The sequence below is a fragment of the Trichomycterus rosablanca genome, chromosome 1, assembly GCF_030014385.1.
Source record: "Trichomycterus rosablanca isolate fTriRos1 chromosome 1, fTriRos1.hap1, whole genome shotgun sequence".
Lineage (NCBI taxonomy): Eukaryota > Metazoa > Chordata > Actinopteri > Siluriformes > Trichomycteridae > Trichomycterus > Trichomycterus rosablanca.
Window position 1 is genome coordinate 49430737 of NC_085988.1, and position 23844 is coordinate 49454580.

At 36.8% G+C, this 23844-nt stretch overlaps 2 protein-coding genes across 2 annotated transcripts in view; both read right to left on the reverse strand.

The window, feature by feature from the left end:
- The window catches only part of slc38a4 (solute carrier family 38 member 4), a 61169-nt gene extending 45898 nt beyond the window's left edge, over positions 1-15271 (reverse strand). The window contains exon 1 of the mRNA XM_062993968.1: positions 15199-15271. The gene's annotated coding sequence lies outside the window, so the exon portion shown is untranslated. The remainder of the gene's footprint in view (positions 1-15198) is intronic.
- A 2811-nt stretch (positions 15272-18082) lies between these two features.
- Positions 18083-18999, reverse strand: LOC134322037 (uncharacterized; the record flags this gene model as incomplete). Its single annotated transcript, XM_063003911.1, has 1 exon — positions 18083-18999. A coding segment is annotated over one exon (897 nt), but the record flags the coding sequence as incomplete, so codon positions are not given.
- Between the last annotated feature and the right edge of the window lie 4845 nt (positions 19000-23844).

Genomic DNA, 23844 nt, shown 5'->3' on the forward strand with positions numbered 1-23844 from the left:
ACTGCAGTGCTGAGAATGATCCACCACCTAAATAATACCTGCTCGGTATGTAGAGAAACAGATGGACTACAGTCAGTAATTGTAGAACTACAAAGTGCTTCTATATGGTAAGCTGATTAAATGGACAGTGAGTGTAGAAACAAGGAGGTGGTTTTAATGTTATGGCTGATCGGTGTATAGTATGTGCTCTAATAAATTATTCAGGTATTGTTAATTTCTCTTTCAAACATTTTATAATGTATTTACTTAGTAAAAAGTGGTTGGGACAAAAAAGCAGTGACTCTCCACCAGGCCCAAGTGCAAGTGTTAAACAGAATCAGAAATAACAAACAGGGCACAATATCACATCAGAACTGTGAGTAGACAAAAACTGTTTTTTTCTCAACCACCAGAAACAGGATTTGAAACCAGACTATAAACAAGCTGACACTGTGTGGCAGCTTGGCAAGCAAATGAAAAATAAGGGTATAGAGTTGAATAAATTAGGAGTCAAGGAGTTGATTCTTTTCTCACAATGACTATTATGAGAACTTAAGTATGGCTAGTGAGAGATTGTGGAACTGTTGGAATCCTGACCGTGGCCAGCAGGTCAGCTCATAAACCAATCAAAATACTGACACGCAATAATGACACTATGCTTCTTTCTCTTTCTAAATGAAAGGAAAAGGGAACTGGAAATATAAAGCATGGAGTTTCTTAATGAACTGATTTAAACAAGGAATTCAGATGAATAAAAAACAAAGCAAAATCAAAATTCAAATGTTTACAAGCAAGGCCAAATATAGAGCTGTCTCAGAATAAGAACGGCTGCAACACCAGTCGACTACATCACTAACTGAGTTGGTCCAATGATTAAGCACCACACTGGTCACTGGGCAGATCTTTATATAGCCCAGGAATGAGCGGCAGCATACTAGCAATGATGAGTGCTACAGCTCCTGGTATTTGTAGTCCACTTGAGAGAATAACAAGTTGATTTACACTTCCTGTCTCAAGAGGGAGCGGACAAAGGTCCCCCAGTTCAGGGAGTTGGTTCCGGCAGATGCTTTTAGCCTCTGGTTCTCTTTGGAAATGTGTATATTGGTGTGAAATGTGTAAATTAATATTCAAATGAGCTGGTTTAGGGTTTTCTAATATAAAGTGGCTGTGAAAGTAGTGTCATAACATGTAAATGTAAAATCAACATACTCTCATGAATTGTTCTAAAGCTTGTCTATTGCAAAGTGACCTACAGTGCCAAAACATACCGATCAGACATAACATTAAAACCACCTCCTTGTTTCTACACTCACTGTCCATTTTATCAGCTCCACTTACCATATAGAGGCACTTTGTAGTTCTACAATTACTAACTGTAGTCCATCTAGTTCTCTACATACTTTTTTAGCCTGCTTTCACCCTGTTCTTCAAATGGTCAGGACACCCACAGGACCACCACAGAGTAGGTATTATTTAGGTGGTGGATCATTCTCAGCACTGCAATGACACTGACAGCGATTCCATCAGTTTTCACTAACTAAGCTAACACAGTTAGCCTAATGCCATTCAAATCAATGGGATGGGGTGGCACAACATACTAGCATGTCAACTAACATCTCTCTCCATGTACCGAAAACAGTTAAATTCACAGACAAGCCCGTTTCTCCGCACCGTCCGCCATATATATTTTTTTCTGTGAGAAAAGTTGTGCCGCCTTGAATGCTGGGATTGCCTCCACCGCTAAGGCAGCATCGGATGCTCACTCATTCTTGAGTCAAAATAGCGTTGAAATTTTAAGATACATAACTAGTGAGGCATCTAGGATTACAAACAGCCTACTTCTCGGAAGCGCGTAGGATGACGTAAAATGCTTTCTATGTAGAGAGCTCTAGGTTTTCAAACACACCCTTTGTCACAGACAAGCCTGAATTTGCTAATAAATTACACTTCTACACCTATACAAATAAATTCAAAATCAATGAGAATTTACTTTACATATAAAAAGAACCACACATTCATCTGACATTTGTAATTTTGTGCTGTACTGTACTGCACTGAATGCTGGGGTTGCCTTCACCAGTAACGAAGCATCAGGTGCTCCCTTGTTATTCAGTCAGATTAGAGCTTCAAAATAAGTCACCTTAGTAGGCAGTATTTTAAGGTATGTAAGAATTCGGACAGACTTCTTCTCTGAAGCGCGCATGAGATGACGTAAAATGCTGTCTATGTAGAGAGATCACTGGGTTTTCAGACAGACCCTGTGACATATTTCCAATAAGTGAACTAGCTGATTTAGCACACGTGATTTATCACCACCGCTTCAGACTAACATTCCACATCTGTCACGAGGTGTTGAGCGTCTAGTGACAGAGATACCAGGTGTAACCCCACACCTGAGATTCCAACAGGCAGAACCCAATCACAGGAGGCTTAACCAAGGCAAAACAACAACATGGCAAAAAGACAGGAAAATAATAATCAGCAGAATCAGACTGGCACAATCACAAGACGATAGAATGAAACCAAATCAATGATGCAGCACAAAATAAGACTCAAGAGAAGAAAAGACAGACAGCGAATCACATCACTGGAGCACAAACACTGCCATGCAATTGCCAGAAATTCATTAATTATCTATCTATCTATCTATCTATCTATCTATCTATCTATCTATCTATCTATCTATCTATCTATCTATCTATCTATCTGTCTATCTGTCTATCTGTCTATCTGTCTAATCTGTCTAATCTGTCTAATCTATGAGCTTTAATGCAACTTCGCAAGCTACTCAGTCCACCTGTAAGTTACAACTCAAATGCTCACCAGAGAAACAAGAGATAGTTGGAACAAAACCAACCAAAGCTAAATACTTGGGACACGGCCACACCACCTGTAGGAAAACTCCTAACAGAAGGGTGCATGCAACAGCTACAAAACCAGAAAGCCGCCGCCAGCTGTCCCCTAAATGAGTTCACAAAAACCCGAGCTAGAAAGAGAGCCAGCAAAAACAGACAGTCATGCAGTCAGAGGACTCTGAGCTGAGTCCCAGGTAAGCGTTTTCATCATTCCCCCAAGTGTAACTAGTAAGTGTTTATTCAGGTGCAATGAATTTTTATATTGTATTCAAAAGAGAAGAACTGCCTGTCCCATTGCACCTTCTCCACCTGAGAGGCCAAACTGAGTACGACATGTGGGCACGTAATGTCACGCGGGGCTAAGGACGAGACAAAGGGGTGGACACACGCAGAGATGGATTCAAACTAAGATTTATTAATAACAAGACAGAACAGAACAAACAAGGCTAAACAAAACTAAACACAGCTAAACAAGGCTAACAAAGGCTAAACAGGCTAACTAAGGCTAAACAGGCTAACAAGACATGAACAGAATTAACAAAACAAACAAACCGGAGGAGGGAGGAGGGAGGAGGGAGGAGGGAGGAGCGAGGAGCAAGGAGCACAGCAACCTGCCAAACAACCAGAGTCATCAATCCCTGCTCTACAGCTCCTCTCTTATATGAGGAGCAGCTGTAGCTAATTAGTCCAGGAAACCAATCAAGAACTGGGGCGTGGCAAGAGACAGCATGTGCTCCTGGTGAGAGAGGGGTGTGGCACATAGGCACACTGGAGCACACAAAGGCTCCAAATGTGACACGTAACCTCACTTGCACTTGCTCATTTGGTAAATTACATCATCTTCTTTCTTGTAAATAACTGCATTTCATTTCAAGCATATGCACGCGAGTTAAAGTCTAACAAGCAAACATCAGAAAGAAAGTGCTCTATAGATCCAATTGCTGTACTTAATGTGAGTTGGAGGAAAATCAAAGAGCCATGCCCTTGATTGCAGACAGCCTTATCAAGTATATTGATTTGCTCATCTTTCACATCATCAGTGACACAAGAGAACTTGAATAAATGTTAACCTCGCCAATGAACTTTTGCAAAAATACTATTATGGCCTTGAGGAAAAAAGTGGCCAATGCTATCTCGCACAGAGTTGAGATAAAACGACTAAAGGTGCACAAAATACACTACACTTTACGTTAATCATTAGTGCAACATAAGCCCACCAGCCATAACACCAGTGCAGCAAATAATATGATCTAACTAATCGTACATAATGTGTACATACAATGCTTAAGCCATATTTGTAGATTTAAAACAACTTATCATACTGCCTGAAAATGTTTTATTTATTAGTGAATTATAAAAAATGTACATTCAAGTGTAAAAAAACAACAGGTCAGCTACCCCACATTTACATGAACATGCTGAATTAAATTTCTGCTTTTAAAATAAATATGGAACTCTAGTTCTGTATAGGTTAGCTCTTATTGCCTGTAATGTGAAATATGTGAGATGTAATATATAACATGTACACTGATCAGCCATAACATTAAAACCACCTCATTGTTTCTACACTCACTGTCCATTTTATCAGCTCCACTTACCATATAGAAGCACTTTGTAGTTCTACAATTACTGACTGTAGTCCATCTGTTTCTCTGCATGCTTTGTTAGCCCCCTTTCATGCTGTTCTTCAATGGTCAGGACTCTCCCAGCTACAGTCAATTACTTATAGATAATGTCTGCTAACTTGACTGTTTCAGGTATTTATAGATGTTTAAATGGTAATTTAGAACAGTATTTCCCAGTATTCTTTCTGTACAAACACAGTATTAAAGGGTTTTCTTAATAGATCTATGAAATAATCATATCTGTGTTTTGATGCTTTATTGATGCCTTATATTAGATCAAAACATTATGATTGGTGCACCTGTTTTCAGTGTCAGGGTCATGAACAGGAAAAGATCCTCACTTTTGTCAGATAATGTGCTTTCTACAATGAATTTAGATTTAATAATCATCATATTTTATGAATGTTTTATTGGTAAACACGTTCTTGCAATAACAATGTGCATAACTGTTCAAATTTTGCTTAATTATTAGTTTGCGATTAATTGAGATGAATACATATATATTTAGGGCTGTCACACGATTAAAAAATTTAATCGCGATTAATCTCAGAATTTCATATAGTTAATCGCGATTAATCGCATAAAAAAAAATCTGTGTAAATGTTATAGAAAACAAGGATTTTTATGTGAAATGTTACAATTAAAATGGTGAACACATTTTATGCTAAATGTACTAATGTTAAAAACTGCTGGGACAAGAGAAAACTGTAAGGGAGTTTATTCACTCACATACTAGGCAGTAAATGTCAGATTGTAGGTTAGAATTTCTCCATCAGCAAACATTGTAGATCAGCGGTGCTTTAGGTGGGATAAGGCGTAGTTATTGTATCAGACTTGTCTGTGGTTGTATCGTGACGATGGTTTGATGGACGTTTCTACACGAAGTGAGTGTGTTTTGACCCTTTGGGGCTTCCATAGTTCATGAACTAACGTGCTCGACTCAGCTTTCCGGTATTCGGTACAGAAGAAGAAGTTAATTAAGTGTAATAAAGTGTTCTGCTCCCGACAACTTGTGAATATAGCGTGTATTTATTTCTTTATTATGCAAGTGCATCACTACCACGATCGGTTACATTATGTTAACAAACCGCAAATGAAAAACGGTGGCAAGTCCGACATTAAAACGTTTGTTCTACCAGTCAAGTGTCAACATGAACTAGAATTTGCGTTAATGGCACTAATTTTTTTAATCGCGTTAAATTGAGGTCGCGTTAATGCGTTATTATCGCGTTAACTTCGACAGCCCTAATATATATATATATATATATATATATATATATATACAGTGTATCACAAAAGTGAGTACACCCCTCACATTTCTGCAAATATTTTATTATATCTTTTCATGGGACAACACTATAGAAATAAAACTTGGATATAACTTAGAGTAGTCAGTGTACAACTTGTATAGCAGTGTAGATTTACTGTCTTCTGAAAATAACTCAACACACAGCCATTAATGTCTAAATGGCTGGCAACATAAGTGAGTACACCCCACAGTGAACATGTCCAAATTGTGCCCAAAGTGTCAATATATTGTGTGACCACCATTATTATCCAGCACTGCCTTAACCCTCCTGGGCATGGAATTCACCAGAGCTGCACAGGTTGCTACTGGAATCCTCTTCCACTCCTCCATGATGACATCACGGAGCTGGTGGATGTTAGACACCTTGAACTCCTCCACCTTCCACTTGAGGATGCGCCACAGGTGCTCAATTGGGTTTAGTCCATCACCTTTACCTTCAGCTTCCTCAGCAAGGCAGTTGTCATCTTGGAGGTTGTGTTTGGGGTCGTTATCCTGTTGGAAAACTGCCATGAGGCCCAGTTTTCGAAGGGAGGGGATCATGCTCTGTTTCAGAATGTCACAGTACATGTTGGAATTCATGTTTCCCTCAATGAACTGCAGCTCCCCAGTGCCAGCAACACTCATGCAGCCCAAGACCATGATGCTACCACCACCATGCTTGACTGTAGGCAAGATACAGTTGTCTTGGTACTTCTCACCAGGGCGCCGCCACACATGCTGGACACCATCTGAGCCAAACAAGTTTATCTTGGTCTCGTCAGACCACAGGGCATTCCAGTAATCCATGTTCTTGGACTGCTTGTCTTCAGCAAACTGTTTGCGGGCTTTCTTGTGCGTCAGCTTCCTTCTGGGATGACGACCATGCAGACCGAGTTGATGCAGTGTGCGGCGTATGGTCTGAGCACTGACAGGCTGACCTCCCACGTCTTCAACCTCTGCAGCAATGCTGGCAGCACTCATGTGTCTATTTTTTAAAGCCAACCTCTGGATATGACGCCGAACACGTGGACTCGACTTCTTTGGTCGACCCTGGCGAAGCCTGTTCCGAGTGGAACCTGTCCTGGAAAACCGCTGTATGACCTTGGCCACCATGCTGTAGCTCAGTTTCAGGGTGTTAGCAATCTTCTTATAGCCCAGGCCATCTTTGTGGAGAGCAACAATTCTATTTCTCACATCCTCAGAGAGTTCTTTGCCATGAGGTGCCATGTTGAATATCCAGTGGCCAGTATGAGAGAATTGTACCCAAAACACCAAATTTAACAGCCCTGCTCCCCATTTACACCTGGGACCTTGACACATGACACCAGGGAGGGACAACGACACATTTGGGCACAATTTGGACATGTTCACTGTGGGGTGTACTCACTTATGTTGCAGCTATTTAGACATTAATGGCTGTGTGTCGAGTTCTTTTCAGAAGACAGTAAATCTACACTGCTATACAAGCTGTACACTGACTACTCTAAGTTATATCCAAGTTTCATGTCTATAGTGTTGTCCCATGAAAAGATATAATGAAATATTTGCAGAAATGTGAGGGGTGTACTCACTTTTGTGATACACTGTATATATATATATATATATATATATTTATTATATAGAGACTCAAAAGAATATATATAGACACAATACCTCTCTACAACTGTACATTATGTGTGCTGTTTGCCAAATCCAATCATTTTACAAGCTACAACATATGCAAGAAAAACCTTTACAAAAATGAAACAATGTATTACAGAATATGGTCCAGGAGGAATGATGCGAATCTTACACATTATACAGTCTTTTTAAGAATGAAGATTATACAATAGTCGACCATGCAACATCTGATGTACATCTGGACACAGACGGCACTGCAAGTGTTTACAAGTGCTGAAAGACGGCTACAAAATGGAACAACACTATTTATCTAAATTTGTGAATTACACTGAGACAGAGGAAACACCAAGGATATGATCCTAGACGAGTCGACTGCTTTTAATAAAATGATAGGCGCTTATATAACATATACGCTACCAATAAAGCCTTCAGGCAAGCAATATACAGTATGTGTCCTGCTGAACTATTTAGAAGTTAAAAAAGGGTCGACCGTTAACAGATTTTATTTTTATTTTTTTTACCTTCCATTCAAATTCAAAGTCTTTCTTAAAAGCATTATAAAGGAAGACACATTACGGACTGGAGTTCTCGCTTATTAGGTTTCAGCAAAGTTTGGACTTTGCTCTCTGTTATACCTGAACTACATGCCAAAACAACCGAACACCAAGTCCAAGTTTCTCAAAATGCATTTCAACAATTTATATCAGATCCAGTGGGAAGATTTGTATACACTTTATGATGAACACCCATTATTTAACTACATCAAATATAAATGTGTAAGACAAATATACATAAATGATTAAATGATCAGAATAAAGATTAAAATGTATGACTGCCCAGACTTGATGTATGACAAACACAGTCATGAATAAAAAACCTGGGGTTTGCAGCTGCATGATAATATGAGACAGTAATTGTAGAATTAACTGTGATCATTTGAATAGTAATCATGGTCAGCCTAAATAAGTGCAATAACATTATACAATAATTATAACATGCCTGAGTCATACTAGGTAGCAAAGATTAAGGTACTGATAAGCAAAATTACAATCATGTATTTCATTTATTTATTCATCTTTCATATTTGCTTTATTTATTAGAGTGCTGGAATACACCCTGGACATGGCAACAATCCATAGCAGTTTATCACTCACTTAATCCAATACTTTATTTACACACCTGGGAAATTAAAAGTAGCCATTTATATAGTGAGTGCCCCACAACAACAGTGTTTCTATATGTAAGGGTTTTGGTATGTGATCTGTGTGTCCCAGTAAAGGCTAACTGGCTACCCTTAATTGCCCATGGGTTTGAGTAAGTGTGTTGCTCTGTGGTTAATATGTGCCCTATCCGTGGTTTATTCTTGTCTCACATGCAGGGTTATAAGGTGGCACCAGACAAACCGTGACCCTGACAAGAGTCAAGTAATAACTAAAAGTTGATGTTTATTTATTTTGTTTTGTTTATTTATTATTTATGCATTTTCTACCATTTTCTCCCAATTTAGCGTAAGTCAGTTTGTCTTCCTCTGCTGGGGATCCCTGATGGCAGTCGAGGTGGGTATATAGCTGCTCAAGCCTCCTCTGACCCGCGTGCAGCCCTTTACGGAACCCTTTTTCACCTATGCACTCTGCACAGGCGCCTCTCTATCTGCCAATCAGGGTCCTTACTAGAGCTGCAACTATCGATTATTTTTGTAATCGAGTATTCTATCGATTATTCCAGCAATTAATCGAGTGATCAGATAAGAAATACTTTTGCTTTAATTAAGAGCAAAAATAAATAAATATAAGATAAAATAAGACATGTCTCTTAAAACAAACTGCACATTTTTATTCTTTGCATACAGGACAGTTGAAAGAGAACTTTTTTGAAATGCAAGGAATCGTTGAGGAATCGTTTCAGCCCTAGTCCTTACACAGCATTTGAAGACCCCACCCACATAGTCCGGTTATCCCGCCCTAGCAGAACCATGTCTGCTGCAGGCACTGCCAATAATGCCCGCTAGATGGCGCCCAGCCGACCGGAGGCAATGACGAGTTTCGAACCGAGGAGTTCAGAATATCGGTGCTGGTGTGCTAGGGGAATATCCCGTTCTGCCACCTGGGTGCTATATTTATTTAAAACACTTTACTAAAGAGAAAGACACACTAGGATACCTTTCAAAAGATTAAAAATATCCAATTAACAAAGCATTTTACATAAAGACTAAATACCAGCTTGAGAACAACAAAGTTTGGAATTGGATATTTTGGAATAAACTGAATGAATTAATACAACACGTTCCATTTTCCTTCTGACTTAAAGACATTTGCACAAACAGCTTAAGGACAATTTAGAATGGACAGTCTACCCACTGGCATGTTGTCTGGACTCTAGGAGGAATCAAAAGTACCTGAAGTACCCTCACCCTCACAGTAACAGCATGCCAAAATCCACAGGCAAGAAATTAATGTGGATTGAGTGTGCACCAGGACTTTTTGATGCTTTATCATCAGACCAATATTTATTGTAATTATTAACTTAGGATTTGGCAATATAGTCTATTAAATATAATGTGATTTTAAATAATAAAATGTTTTATTCATTACTGCATTGACAGTGTTTTGCAAACACTTTCATCCAAACTTACTTACAACTGAGCTGAATAGTTAAGGATTGAGAGACTTGCTCAAAGTTCAGTGAGGGATTTGAACACAGCCTTTTAATTGGAAATCCAAAGACTTAACCTCTAAGCATCCACTGTCAATAATTTTATTAATATTATTTTTTTTGCCTTATATCAGAATAAAAAGTCAATCCACAATGACACAAAAAAAGCCAGAATTATATTTGGACAATATAAACTGTTACTTAACTGCATGCACAAAAAGACTGTGATGCAAGTTCTGAGAGTGTAAAGTTCACATGCAAAGTTTGTTTTCAGCTATTGATCACGAACATGACTGGTGCCACACTCTTAAAGTCATGTACAATCTAACATTTTAAATAATCTACCAAAAGTAAGGTGCGTATGTATGTCGTACAACAGCAGGGTAATTTTACTCAAAAGCAGGATACCATGAAGTTTCAATGAACAAACAATATTATTTTCACTTTTACAAACCAATCATAAAAGAAAATGCTACAAAACAAAGCACCACGCTGGCTTTTATATTAGTATATCTGATTTAACCTTTTTTGTGAAGCAGGGTTGGAAAGAGTCCAAATATGTCATATTTTTATCACTGCTGCTACTGTTCAGACTGTAATTTTACTGTTATCAGTCTATACTACTGTACTGTAAATTTTACAACTGTATAGTCTGAATACTACTATAAAAGTGGCATTACAAGGAACCATTCAATTGTTTATGTATGTTTTAGTATTGTGATCTTACAGCAGGAGGATTATTTAAAGTGGTAACTTGATTGATTACCATTTCACTACACGAGTAAAGGTAATCTTTTGTTAAGCTAGGGAACTTTAAAACATTAACATAGTAAAGGTGTATTGATTTGACACAGCAGTAGGGCATTACTGCCCTAAACACTAGGTTGGATTACATGTCTATTTTAACACTAAAATTACATTTAAATAATAGACTAGTTTAACTGTTTAATAGTTAAACTAACTAGGTAATCAATGTTAAACAAGGTTGATTTCTGAATCCAGTAATACTGTCTGTCTTTATGGAAAACTGAATTATGCTGGTATAACGTAAGTGAGTTACTCAATATTAGAAATTACAATTGGTTTAAAATGATGTATAACAAAAGCAAAAGTAAAACTATTAACAACTAAAGCTAATCTACAACAGAAAATATTGTTGTACATGATAGCAACCAGCAATAAATGATACAGGCGTGGTGTGTATTAACTCCACAAATTACACACTACAGATCTACTTCGGGACAAATTTCCAAACAATCCTAATCTAGTATGTCTTAAAAATCTCAGAATAATAAGATACAAATCCACAAGCTACCCAAATGTAATACAGCATTAAGATAAGCAAAGCTACTTAATTATATAGCAAGTCTGTTTTTCATTATCTGGTAATTTATCAAATTTTAATTGTGTCCATGTTGTAAACATAAGGTGCTGTTAATAATAAAGATATAAACTGATAACATTTACTTTACAGTAATAAAATTAATCTGAAATGACTATATTGTTATTGCTATGCTTTACTGGTAATGATATTTTAACAAAGTAGATTTTGCCTCTCAACTAAGGTGGCAGGTGTTGCCCTGCTATGCAAGAATTCAAATGTAATCCAATTTGCAGGATGCTTAATAATACTGTGGCTAAAAAGCCACAAACAAAAAGGGTAATGGAAAAGCGGTGACCAAACTAACAGATACAAAGTGACAATTGAAAGACACAAACCCTCTGCAGCCAGCGACAGAGAACGTGGATAGAAAATGGATAGAGCAGAAATAAAAACTGGTTGTCCCGATATGGCAAGCTACTCGGAGCACCTTGGAGTTTTCCGGAAAAAAAAAAGAAACTCTGTGAAAAAAAGAAGTGGATGCCAATGCATGAGAGGCACGCCACGGCACTCCATGCCTCAGAATGGGTCCAAACATAGGGCAAGCTCTGGAAAAGGGCCATCATATGACCTCTGGGGATGCACCAAGTTCCATGATATCGGCTAAGTTCCTAGAAAAAGATAAAAGTGTGCTGGCTATGCCTGCAAAAAACTGAACCAGACAGATTCCGGCATCATAGTTTCAGAAAAAGCAGGTTGCCAACAGAGAAGCTGACAAATCTGTGAGCAAGAAACTATACTAAATAAAAACACTCCCACCTGGAGCAAATTAAAGCTTAATGAGGCACAGGTGACTGTCAGTTTAGAGAAAGTGACATGCCAATCATCTGTGCCTCCATGCCCCATCTGTCAGCCAGATTCGAAAAGACAAAAGACCGTAACTAGTTCCGTAACTAAGTCATGCTGCCGATATACAGATTTACTATGTAAATATAAGAAAGAAAAGCTTTAGACCTTGACACAAAAACACCTTGATTTTGTTAACTGTTTTAACGTAGGCTTTGTTTTCCTTCCAGCACCAAACTGATAAGTAAAATTAGACATGTATATGAGGTACAATGCTAAACCCAGGCGCCAAGTCTGACTATCCTTTTCTGGACTCCTTAATATAAGTGCTCCTCAAAATAGGTGCACATTGAGTCCTACCACAGTAACATGAGTATGTTGTTAATTAAAATGTAACTTTTAATACGTAACCCAATATTAGCAATTAGATACTGGTTTGGATTACTATGTACCAAACATAAATAAAAAAATTTATCATGTTGTGTTACAAACAACACAATGTAGATATTTAAACTGTATTGCTGATTTGAGGTGGTCAGATATTCTGTAAAATCAAATCAGTAGTAAACTGAGCTGGATTACATGTGTATTTTCAATTTATATTATGGTATAATTTTAGACTAGTTTAATTGTTTTAATAGTTAAACAAACTACTTAAGCAGTGTTAAACAAGGCAGATTTCTAAATCCAGTAATACTGTCTGTCTTTATGAAATACTACATTAATTGAATATATCATATATTTAAAAACGTGAGAGGTGAGTTAATTATGCTGTTATAACTTAATTGAGTAACCCAATATCAGAAATGAGGGGTGGATCAAAATTATGTTTATAATAGTTTTAAAGGCTTTGTTATTATTTATAGTGATGCTGCTGATTTGGGGCAGCCACGTTTTACATGATTTTCCTAACAAGTAGGGGAGGGTGATTTAGCTCTGTACAGGAAATACTGTTTGCTATGTTACATCATAACAATGGTCAATTTATAGATTATGGCAAATAATAATTCAAAGAAAATTAATAGTTAAGTTTGCTCAAACTAAACATTTTCACCCTCACATCTAGAACGCATTGTAATTACCCAGAGCTCAGTGTACTGTAATCTAATGACACAAACATTTGACGGCATGCCTTTGTAATACTGTAAGAACACAAGTATCATATCATAATATCATAATGAGCTTCTCATAATATTCAGCTGGTAATTGATAATGATCTACGTTATTCTGCATATAAATTGGGCTTTAGATAATATATATATATATATATATGTGTGTGTGTGTGAGTGTGTGTATGTATATCATGTAAAGCACAATATTAAGCACATACATTGTGCTTTAGATTATATATATATATATATATATATATATATATATATATATATATATATATATATATATACAGTATATATATATGTATGTATGTATGTATGTATGTATGTATGTATGTATGTATATCTAAAACACAATTTAAATGCAGAACAACGTAGATAACGTATATAACGTAGACGTAGATGACGTAGATAACGTATATATATATATATATATATATATATATATTACAAAACAAATACAAAATTGATGACTATAAATATGAACACGTGGTCTACGTCGAGTAAGAAACGGTGGGAGGAGCTTAACACCTCAACACCACAATGTTGTTGTTGAATGTCCTAGAATAGTGTTCCACATTAGGGCCTTTATTTTACTTTTTCTAACACTAAGCATTTGTATGTATGTATGTATGTATGTATGTATGTATGTATGAATATATGTATATATAGATAAATAGATAGATATAGATAGCTGTATGTTATATGTGTGTGAGCATGCGCGCGTGTACATATAAATATATATAGTATTAACCTGATTACACTAACACATCAATTTCTTGACTTGAAATGACAGTTGTGAGTTAATTGTACCGTAATAACTTTAAATGAATGCCCAACAAGTAAAATACTGGATTATGGGTGCACGACAAACGTTAATAATAACAAACTAATGTCTAATAGAAAACATGAAAAGATTATATCACACCTATGACAGGAAATATATTTAGTATTTTACAATACTAATTCGAATGCGCCAGACATAAACAGTCCATTTCATGTAAAACAAACACAATTCTATGGTATTTATGGTGCAATCTACACGCCTCAGATCTACGATTCCACACCCAACTCCCAACCCTAAAGTTTTTCATATCCAAATACATACAGCAATACTCTGTACTAATATAGCACAAAGTTTAAATACCACAGCACTGGCGCCCTTTAAAAACATATACTTTAAATACATTGTACACTAAACAAGGTATCTAAACAGACAGCCATAGCGCCCCATACAGCTCGATAGTATTGTTTGGTTTTATTGGCGCAAAAATGCTGTCAACTGTTAGCGTTTCACTAACTGTGTTCATTTTCTTCAGTCTTCATGAATGAAAGATTGTGGACGTTTACTTGTATAATTTATTCCTACGAATATATACGATTTAGATAATGGTATTCGTGTATTTGTAATATCGTTTCCAATGGAGCCACGCGCCCATGCAGCCAAACAATGCGCTGTACGGAAGCGACGCTGCACCTATCACATTAATAACTAATAAAAGAATTAAACAAACGCATGCACGGTCTAGCAATGCAGCAAGACAGGTGCAGGCATACACTGTGTTAGATCTGTATGATCTAGATATGTTTGCTTTCTGGACGATTCAACTCGTTGGTCATTACTACTCATACACAGATGCATCCCGCCAATATTTGTTGAATGCACGAATGCACATATATAAATGTAATTAAATCTCATCTTCCAGTTAAATTTCCGAATTATTTATTAAAAGCACGTCGACATACCTGCTTACATGTAATACAGACATCAAAACAATCAGTTAAAAACAATGATGGCTGCAGGAAAGCCTATTTTTAACAATGTTTGAATCTCCAAGGCAACGTTTGCCTGTTAAATTATAACCAAACGTCTTACAAAATGCATCCAAACAGAACCCACCTGTTTCAGTCAGAAAAAAGTGGCTCCATATCTCTGAGATGAGGCGGACGATTGATTCTAGACTACTCTAGTCCATACCCATTTAAACCAGGGGAAGCGAGCATGGAAATTTCCACCATGTGATGATGGCATAAACCCTCCTGCAGCATCAAGTTACACCAGCGACAATCCGATGGTGGTCTCCTGTACCCCCTACATAGTGAATAGCAGTGGAGAAGAAAGCTCTTGAAGGGGGTTCCTGTAGCTTTTATTCTCAAGATCCCCTGCCAATCTTTTGAATAGTGTGAAATGTGCTTTTGGTAGCTTGTAGTTAGCAGAGCAAGTGACAATGCCTGGAAGCTTAACAGTGTGTTGCCTGACTCTTAGTATATTCTAATATCATCTTAGAGTTCTTCGAAAACAATTGTCATTTTAGAGTTTTGTAGTATTTGTACGATGGCGTATTAGGGCCACTTTAAAGAATTTTTTTTTTTTAAGTTTCGATTTTGAGATTAAATTCAAAATATTACGAGATTAAAGTCAAAATAATTACGAGATTAAAGTCAAAATAATTACAAGATTAAAGTCAAAATAATTACGAGATTAAAGTCAAAATAATTACAAGATTAAAGTCAAAATATTATTGCCATAGCAACCTCCTTGTGTTAAAATGAGGGATGTTCATGATTTGTTATACTTTCATATCGGTTTCACAAATAAAGAAATCCCCGATCTCCTGTAACATCAGTACCAGTCTGTGGACTGGACACTGAAACGGCTTTGCAATAAACTGGGTTTATTTAGAAGAACGTGTGCCAACGGTCTGAGTCGTCAGCAGTACTTCAACCGAGCCTTATGGACTCGTACGATAAACTAAAGCCGTATGGCATCGCTATAAATGATTACATTGACAGGTTTAGTCATCATGTCATGTGGATGGAAGTGTACAATACAAACACCCACCCAAAAATAATCACAGGTTATTGGATAACCACAATAACACTCATTATAGGCTGCCCTCAGCGCTTGCGTGCCGATCCAGGTACTGAGACCCGTGCTTCTCTGAACTGACAAGCCTATAACGACTGCACACTCTTTGGCCATAATATTTCGACTTTATTCTCATAATCATTTTGACTTTAATCTCGAAAGAATTTCGACTTCATTCTCATAATATTTTGACTTTAATCTTGAAATTGAAACTTATACGACTTTATTCTCGAAATCAAAACTTTTTTTTACAGTGGCCCTAATACGCCGTCGTAATTTTTGACTCAAATGCTACTCGGAAGTTTTCTCAAGAATGTACTTCACACATGTACAACCAGTCAGGGATGCAAAATAACAACAAGTTTTTCTTGTCCAGTCAGTACATGAGGCTGGATTCCCAACCCTATACTCACACATTCAGTACTTTTAAAAATATTTGAGGTCATTACAGAAAAAGGTAAAAGACAGTATCAAAGCTCATAAAATGACAATTACAACTCAATGTAATGACTCATTATAAACTGTTATGGATTAATAAAACTTAATTAATTAATTTAACTTTTGACAGTAATAATTAAACCTGAAGGCAAATTTTTAAACCACTATGGTTCTGCAACCTGTTTTTATACTGCAGTCTGATGGGTGTTTCCCTGATACTCACCAACATTACAATTTCAACACAACATAACAATATCAAGTCTAAAATAATGCTGATGAATAATTCAATTGCAAGAGAACCTTAAGACAATTACATTTGACACAAACATTCCAAAAGGAATTCTTTTTGAGCAATTTTTATAGGCATTTAACATTTTTAAAGGCATTTAACAGTGCCATTGTTCTTACTGGTAGTTTCCTGACTGAGCTCAAGCAACCTTTAAAAGAGTATGCCTTTTAAAGTGGTGGTTTACTGTGATCAGAGGCCCCTCGGCACTATGAGTAGGTACCCCAATACTCATGCTGTCTTTTCACTACCAGACAACCAAGAAAATTCTTATTTTGTTTTAAACATGCTACCATCAGGCAAACTAATAAAGAAAAACAGGCTTACAAACATTAAAATAAATTAAAACAACGTGTACATCTGAAAAAAAAAATCCTGTGAATAACTAATCTACTAATTTAACAGTTTTATCAGAATGTAGCAGAACATTGTACTAGTCAAGTCAAGTCAAGTCAACTTTATTTATATAGCGCTTTTTACAATAGACATTGTCTCAAAGCAACTTTACAAAATCCAGGACCAACAGATACAAAAACCCCTGTTGAGCAAGCCGAGGGCGACTGTGGCAAGGAAAAACTCCCTGAAAATTACAGGAAGAAACCTTGAGAGGAACCAGACTCAGCAGGGCCCATCCTTCATGGGTGGCCTGGAGGATACTTTAAATAAATACACGATTTACACAAATCATACAAACACAGAATTAAATGATCTAAAAGTCATAACTGGTAATAAATAGATAAATAAACAATTAAATAATAATAGAGTTGTTATCCGCTCTAGTCTTCAATAAAGTCTGTAGTGATTTCTTGTCGTTGCAATTACTCCAGACCCGTCACATCTGACAGGAGAAGCATCGTTGTCCCGGCAGTCTCGACTTCAATCCTTAACCTCGGCGGGTAAACAGGTTTCCATCAGAATGCCCTCGGGGTAAAACAACAGAGAATGTAGTTAATAATGCACAATGCTAGTTGACAAACAGTTTTACAGAGAGTTTTAGACTCCGGCAGCCCTAATTATTACAGCATAACTAAAAGGGAGAGCGAGCAGGTAACAAGGTCATGAAGGCTTTCACAGGACATCAGCGCCCATCTCCCCACCGTCACCAAACCTGAGTGATCGGACAAGAGAGGCAGAACGACAGCAACCCAACATCCCTGATCACCACAAGTTTCTATGACCAAGAACCCCCAAGCTCTGCTCCTTTGTCTATACTAATCAAAAGCCTGAGAAAATAAATATGTTTTCAGTCTAGACTTAAACATTGAGACTGTGTCCGAATCCCGAATAGAGGCAGGAAGATTATTCCAGAGTTGTGGAGCTTTGTAGGAAAACGCTCTTCCACCAGCCGTGATCTTTTTAATTTTAGGAACTATAAGTAACCCTGCATCTTGTGAACGAAGTGGACGCGCTGGGCTGTAGTGATTAATAAGTTCACTCAGATACTGTGGAGCCAGACCATGTAGCGCTTTATAAGTTAGTAAAAGTATTTTGTAATCAATGCGAAATTTAACTGGCAGCCAGTGTAGAGATGATAGAACAGGAGTAATATGGTCAAATTTTTTTGTTCTAGTTAGCACTCGAGCTGCTGCATTTTGAACTAACTGGAGTTTGTTTAAGGATCTACCAGAGCATCCAGTTAGAAGAGCATTACAATAATCTAACCGAGAAGTTATAAACGCATGGATCAGTTTTTCGGCGTCATTAACAGATAGTATATTTCTTATTTTAGAAATGTTACGCAAATGATAGAAAGCAACTCTAGTAATATTATTAACGTGTGTATCAAATGAGAGATCTGAATCTATTGTGACACCTAAGTTTTTTACATCTGGGCTGGGAGTAACAGAGAACGTGTTTAAGTTTAGCACCAGGTTAGACAACTTGTCTCTTGCAGCTTTAGAGCCAACAAGTAAAACCTCTGTTTTATCTGAATTAAGTAAAAGAAAATTACACGACATCCAGTTTTTTATGTCGTTTACACAATCTTCTATCTTACTGATTGTGTCAGTATCATTTGGTTTGGCTGATATATACAGCTGTGTGTCATCTGCATAGCAGTGAAAGTTTATGCCATGTTTATGAATAATTTCACCTAGTGGAAGCATATAGAGTGTAAATAATAGCGGTCCCAGTACCGACCCCTGTGGAACACCATACTTTACTTTTGTAGTTTCCGAGCATTATTATTCCGAGTACTAGTTGTTGACCCAGTAAATTCTAAAGTCTAAAGTAATGCAGTTAAAATAATGTGTGCATGCAGTGTCGTCATTTTATGTGCTATGTGTGTTTCTGCTGGTCTGATAATAAAGTTTCCAAAAGGGATGGTATGTCCAAATTGTGCAGAATGTTTATCTGTTCATCTAAATTGCAGCTAGGTGTGACAGCATCTTTTAAATCATAGTGCTTCACCTTCAAGCTTTAAGTAACTTTCTGAACTTTTGTAGACAGCGCAGCAAAGTGTGGGTTGTGGATACAATACAATACAATTTGGCAACCTACTGTCTACTGTTTAAATAATACGCTTTCTTATAAAATATATAAATAATATATAATAATTAAAAATAACAACTAAGAGTAAAAAGAGAGATATGTAGTGGCTGTATTAAGAAGAATATAAAGGCTTTTTCAGCTAACAAAACTATGTGGTCATAACATTGTTACAGCTACTTTTTTGCACATTGCATTACAACATTTGCTGCATTATATTTAATGTAGTTAGAAAGTCAAAATGAAATTTTTATCATTTAATTTCTTGTTATTATAACCCAGCACGGTGCCTAAGTGGGTAGCACTGTCGCCTTACAGCAATACGGTCCTGGGTTCGATCCCCAGGTGGGGTGGCCCGGGTCCTTTCTGTGTGGAGTTTGCATGTTCTCCCTGTGTCTGTGTGGGTTTCCTCCGGGTGCTCCAGTTTCCTCCCACGGTCCAAAGACATGCAAGTGAGGTGAATTGGATACACTAAATTGTCCATGACTGTGTTCGATATAACCATGTGAACTGATGAACATTGTGTAATGAGTAACTACCGTTCCTGTCATGAATGTAACCAAAGACGTAATGTAAAACATAACGTTAAAATCCTAATAAACAAACAAACATGTTATTATAACCTAAAATGTCATGTTAGCCAAACTGCTAAATGAAAGCCTTGTGTTATCTAATAACAATACTAATTTTATATTATACTTTTACATTTAGGTTTGAAACAATCAATAAAAAGTAATGAAAATTAAATATCAGCCAAACTGTCATTTTCTTTTTAATTTTTATTGTGCTTATAGAAAACAAAATCCCAAAAAATCTTTTAGAAAGGTAAACACAAAGGTAGAGAGGCAACTTGTTGTCAGATATTACGTTGCTGGTTTTGCTGGCACCAACCAATTCACAACCTAATGCACATGTAATGGGTCAGGTCACAGTGTGCATCACAGAAATATGTGTACTCGGTTTGTAATGTTCTCCATGTGTCTGCTTGGGTTTCTTCTGTGCAGTCTGGTTTCTCCTACTGGGTGTGGGTGAGCGAATGTGTGATGCACTGGTGTCCCGTGAGTTCCTGACTAGTGCCCAGTCTTTTTGGTGAGCAATCAAGGGCAAAAAAACTTTAAATTGATCTAACAACAAATTGTTGGTCAGAATATGAACAAGAACTAAGAAAATGCACTACTGAGACCCGTGCCAGCATCTCCTCATTATTGCTTGTTGCTACATTGAACTGTTGGGGGGAAAGCTGGAAATTCACTTGAACACTGATACTTTCACACACATTTTTGGCCTCAAATTGTATTTGTCTTGCTTTATTTATTTGAAGTTCGGCTTTGTCACTGACCAGACCAATTTTAAACTTTTTAATTTCTAATTGAACTGAGATATGAAATATGATTTAAATATGATTCATAACATTGACATTTAAAGAAACATTGTAGTCAAAACAGTCTATCCACAAATCACTCCACAGATCAAGACCTACACATGACCAAGGTTTTTAATGGTAAAGAACAAGAACTACATGAACAAGACTTTTGAGTGTAGACTACAGACCTGGACAGTAACTTGAAAATGAGAAACCCTGAACCCACCGGCAGGCCACTGGAGTTTATGTGTGGGAGGTTATTATGAAAGCAGTTTGTAGTCATATGTAATAAGAATGATGTTTTGATATAATAATGATAAACATGGAAAACGTGGAATTTGCCCTTCACCCATTTTTTTTCTAATTTTGATAATTTAGATCTTTCAATAAATTTTAATATGTGATAAAGACAACACGAGTAAACACTAAATGCCCCCCGCCACCCTTGTCAGTAACAACTGCAATCAAATGATGCACAAAAATTATTCATACAAATCATATAAAGTTGGTACAATTTGGAAAATACAAATAAAAACTGCAGTGTTTCTTACATTTACAGTGGGGGAAATAAGTATTTGATCCCCTGCTGATTTTGTAAGTTTACCCCCTTACAAAGACTTGAACCGTCTATAATTTTTATGGAAGGTTTATTTTAACAGAGAGAGACAGAATATCAACAAAAAATCCAGAAAAAAAACATTAAATAAAAGTTATAAATTAATTTGTATTTAATTAAGGGAAATAAGTATTTGAGATCATTGACAAGCTCCTCCCATGTAATTCTGGACTGACCTCACCTTTCTCAGAATCATTCTTACCCCACCAGGTGAGATCTTGCATGGAGCTCCAGAGTGAGGGTGATTGACTGTGATCTTGTATTTCTTCCATTTTCGAATTATCTTTGACATTCATTGCATGCAAAGTCAAAATAGCCTAAATGTAAGAAACACTGTGTTTTTTAATTTGCATTTTCCATACTGTCCCATACTTTTCTAGAGATTCGGGGTTGTAACTAGGAAGTGCACACTGTACAAATTGTACAGCAGGTGAACAAAAGTAAATAAATGCTGTTATTTGAATTTTTCAGCCACACCCATTGCTAAAGCGTGAATAAGATAAATCAATCTTAATATAAAACATTGTCAATAAAACTGGGTGTACTTAGCAGTTCTGTGACTTTCAAGTGGCTTTTATATCAATAATAATATCAGTATCAATAATTCTTCAAACTGCTCCCTGCTAAATCTGCCCTGGTCCTTCTAAAGTGCTAGTATTGAGTTATAAATGTCTATGGGGCAATAACAGCTCAGGTGTGAAGCAGTAGGCCACACAAGCTTAAAATGAATTCAGTGAAGAAAGTAGAGAAGTGCATAGAAAAATACATACATAAAATAGCCATCTTTAGTAGCTATACACACTACCAAGTTCCAATCTACTGCTGAAATTAAAGTAATCACAAGAGATGTTCATCAGAATCTCATCAGAAAATGATTTAGATTCATGGCAATGTGAATTGGCAAATATTGGCTGGAAGAGTGGTAAACCATTTTTAAAATGCCACTTCTAATAGCCCACTGCCCTGTTTAGCTTTATGATTTTACAACTTCCAGTATACCTAATGCATCTCATCATCTAAGTGACAGGATTTCATAAGCTTGATCAGGTGTGCTAGGAGCTGTACAGGACTGTCAATAATCAGTTAATAATTCTTGGCATAAAGGACACAGCTACTGGACACAAACATTAATCACTCTATACTTTGGCAGGTCCCTACATGAATGTTAGTTGGATATTTACCGTTTGTTTCCCATAGTGTAAGTGTGCCAATTATAAAGTAAATGAGATATAATGTACAGTATTTTGGCTGTTTCTCTTGGTTAAGGTAGGCGTTTTAGTTCTGTTAAATATAAATGTTTTAAGATGCAATGTTGCAACAAATGCTTAAACATACAATACAATTCCAGACATTGTAGCAACATTGTGGCAGTAGTGTATGGAAGGCACTTTTCCTTCTTTGGTATGGCAGTGTCCCTTTGCACAAAGCAAAGCCTGTGAACAGGAAACGCTTTAAATGTTTTCTGTGATTAAAGGTGACTGGCCAGCACAGAAAATGCAACCCTATTAAACAACTTTTGGATAAATTTGAATGCTGACTATGTGCAGGTTTGGGTTACTTTTGTGTGAAGTTTGGCATGTTTACCCAATATTTAGGGTTTCTTATGTTTTCCCCACCTCCTAAAACATGCCAGTAAGTGAACTGGTTACTTTTCTCTGCCCCAAGACGTGAGTAAGTGAATGATCGGATGTGTGGTACTTTGTATCCAGTTTGTCTAAGATAGGCTTTGAACCCACCACAACCTAAACATAAAGATAAAGCAGCAATTAGATAAAGCATAAGATTAAACAGTCATAAAGATCATTTTTACAAGTTTATACACAGTAAGGTTTATAGTGAAGGAGCAGCATGAGACGAAATAGTCAAAAAAATGTTTTGAAAAAGAATGACTAATAAACAATTTGGTTTTTGATCAATCGGCAAGAACTAATTGGGCCATGTTGTTGATAAAGAACAATTTTCTGTCATATGATTTAATTACTTTATAAACTCCATACACCTCCAAGTAAGGTCAACAAAAAAGCATTTATTTATTATTCTTCAGTAACTGTTTCATACTGATATACACTGATCAGCCATAACATTAAAACCACCTCCTTGTTTCTACACTCACTGTCCATTTTATCAGCTCCACTTACCATATAGGAGCACTTTGTAGTTCTACAATTACTGTCTGTAGTCCATTTGTTTCTCTACATAACTTTTTAACCCACCTACCCTGTTCTTTAATGGTCAGGACCCCCACAGGACCCCCACAGAGCATGTATTATTTAGGTGGTGGATGATTCTCAGCACTGCAGTGACACTGACATGGTGGTGGTGTGTTAGTGTATGTTGTGCTGGTATGAGTGGATCAGGTTCACTAGCGCTGCTAGAGTTTTTAAATACCGTGTCCACTCACTGTCCACTCTATTAGACACTCCTACCTAGTTGGTCCACCTTGTAGATGTAAAGTCAGAGATGATCGCTCATCTATCAGTGGTCACA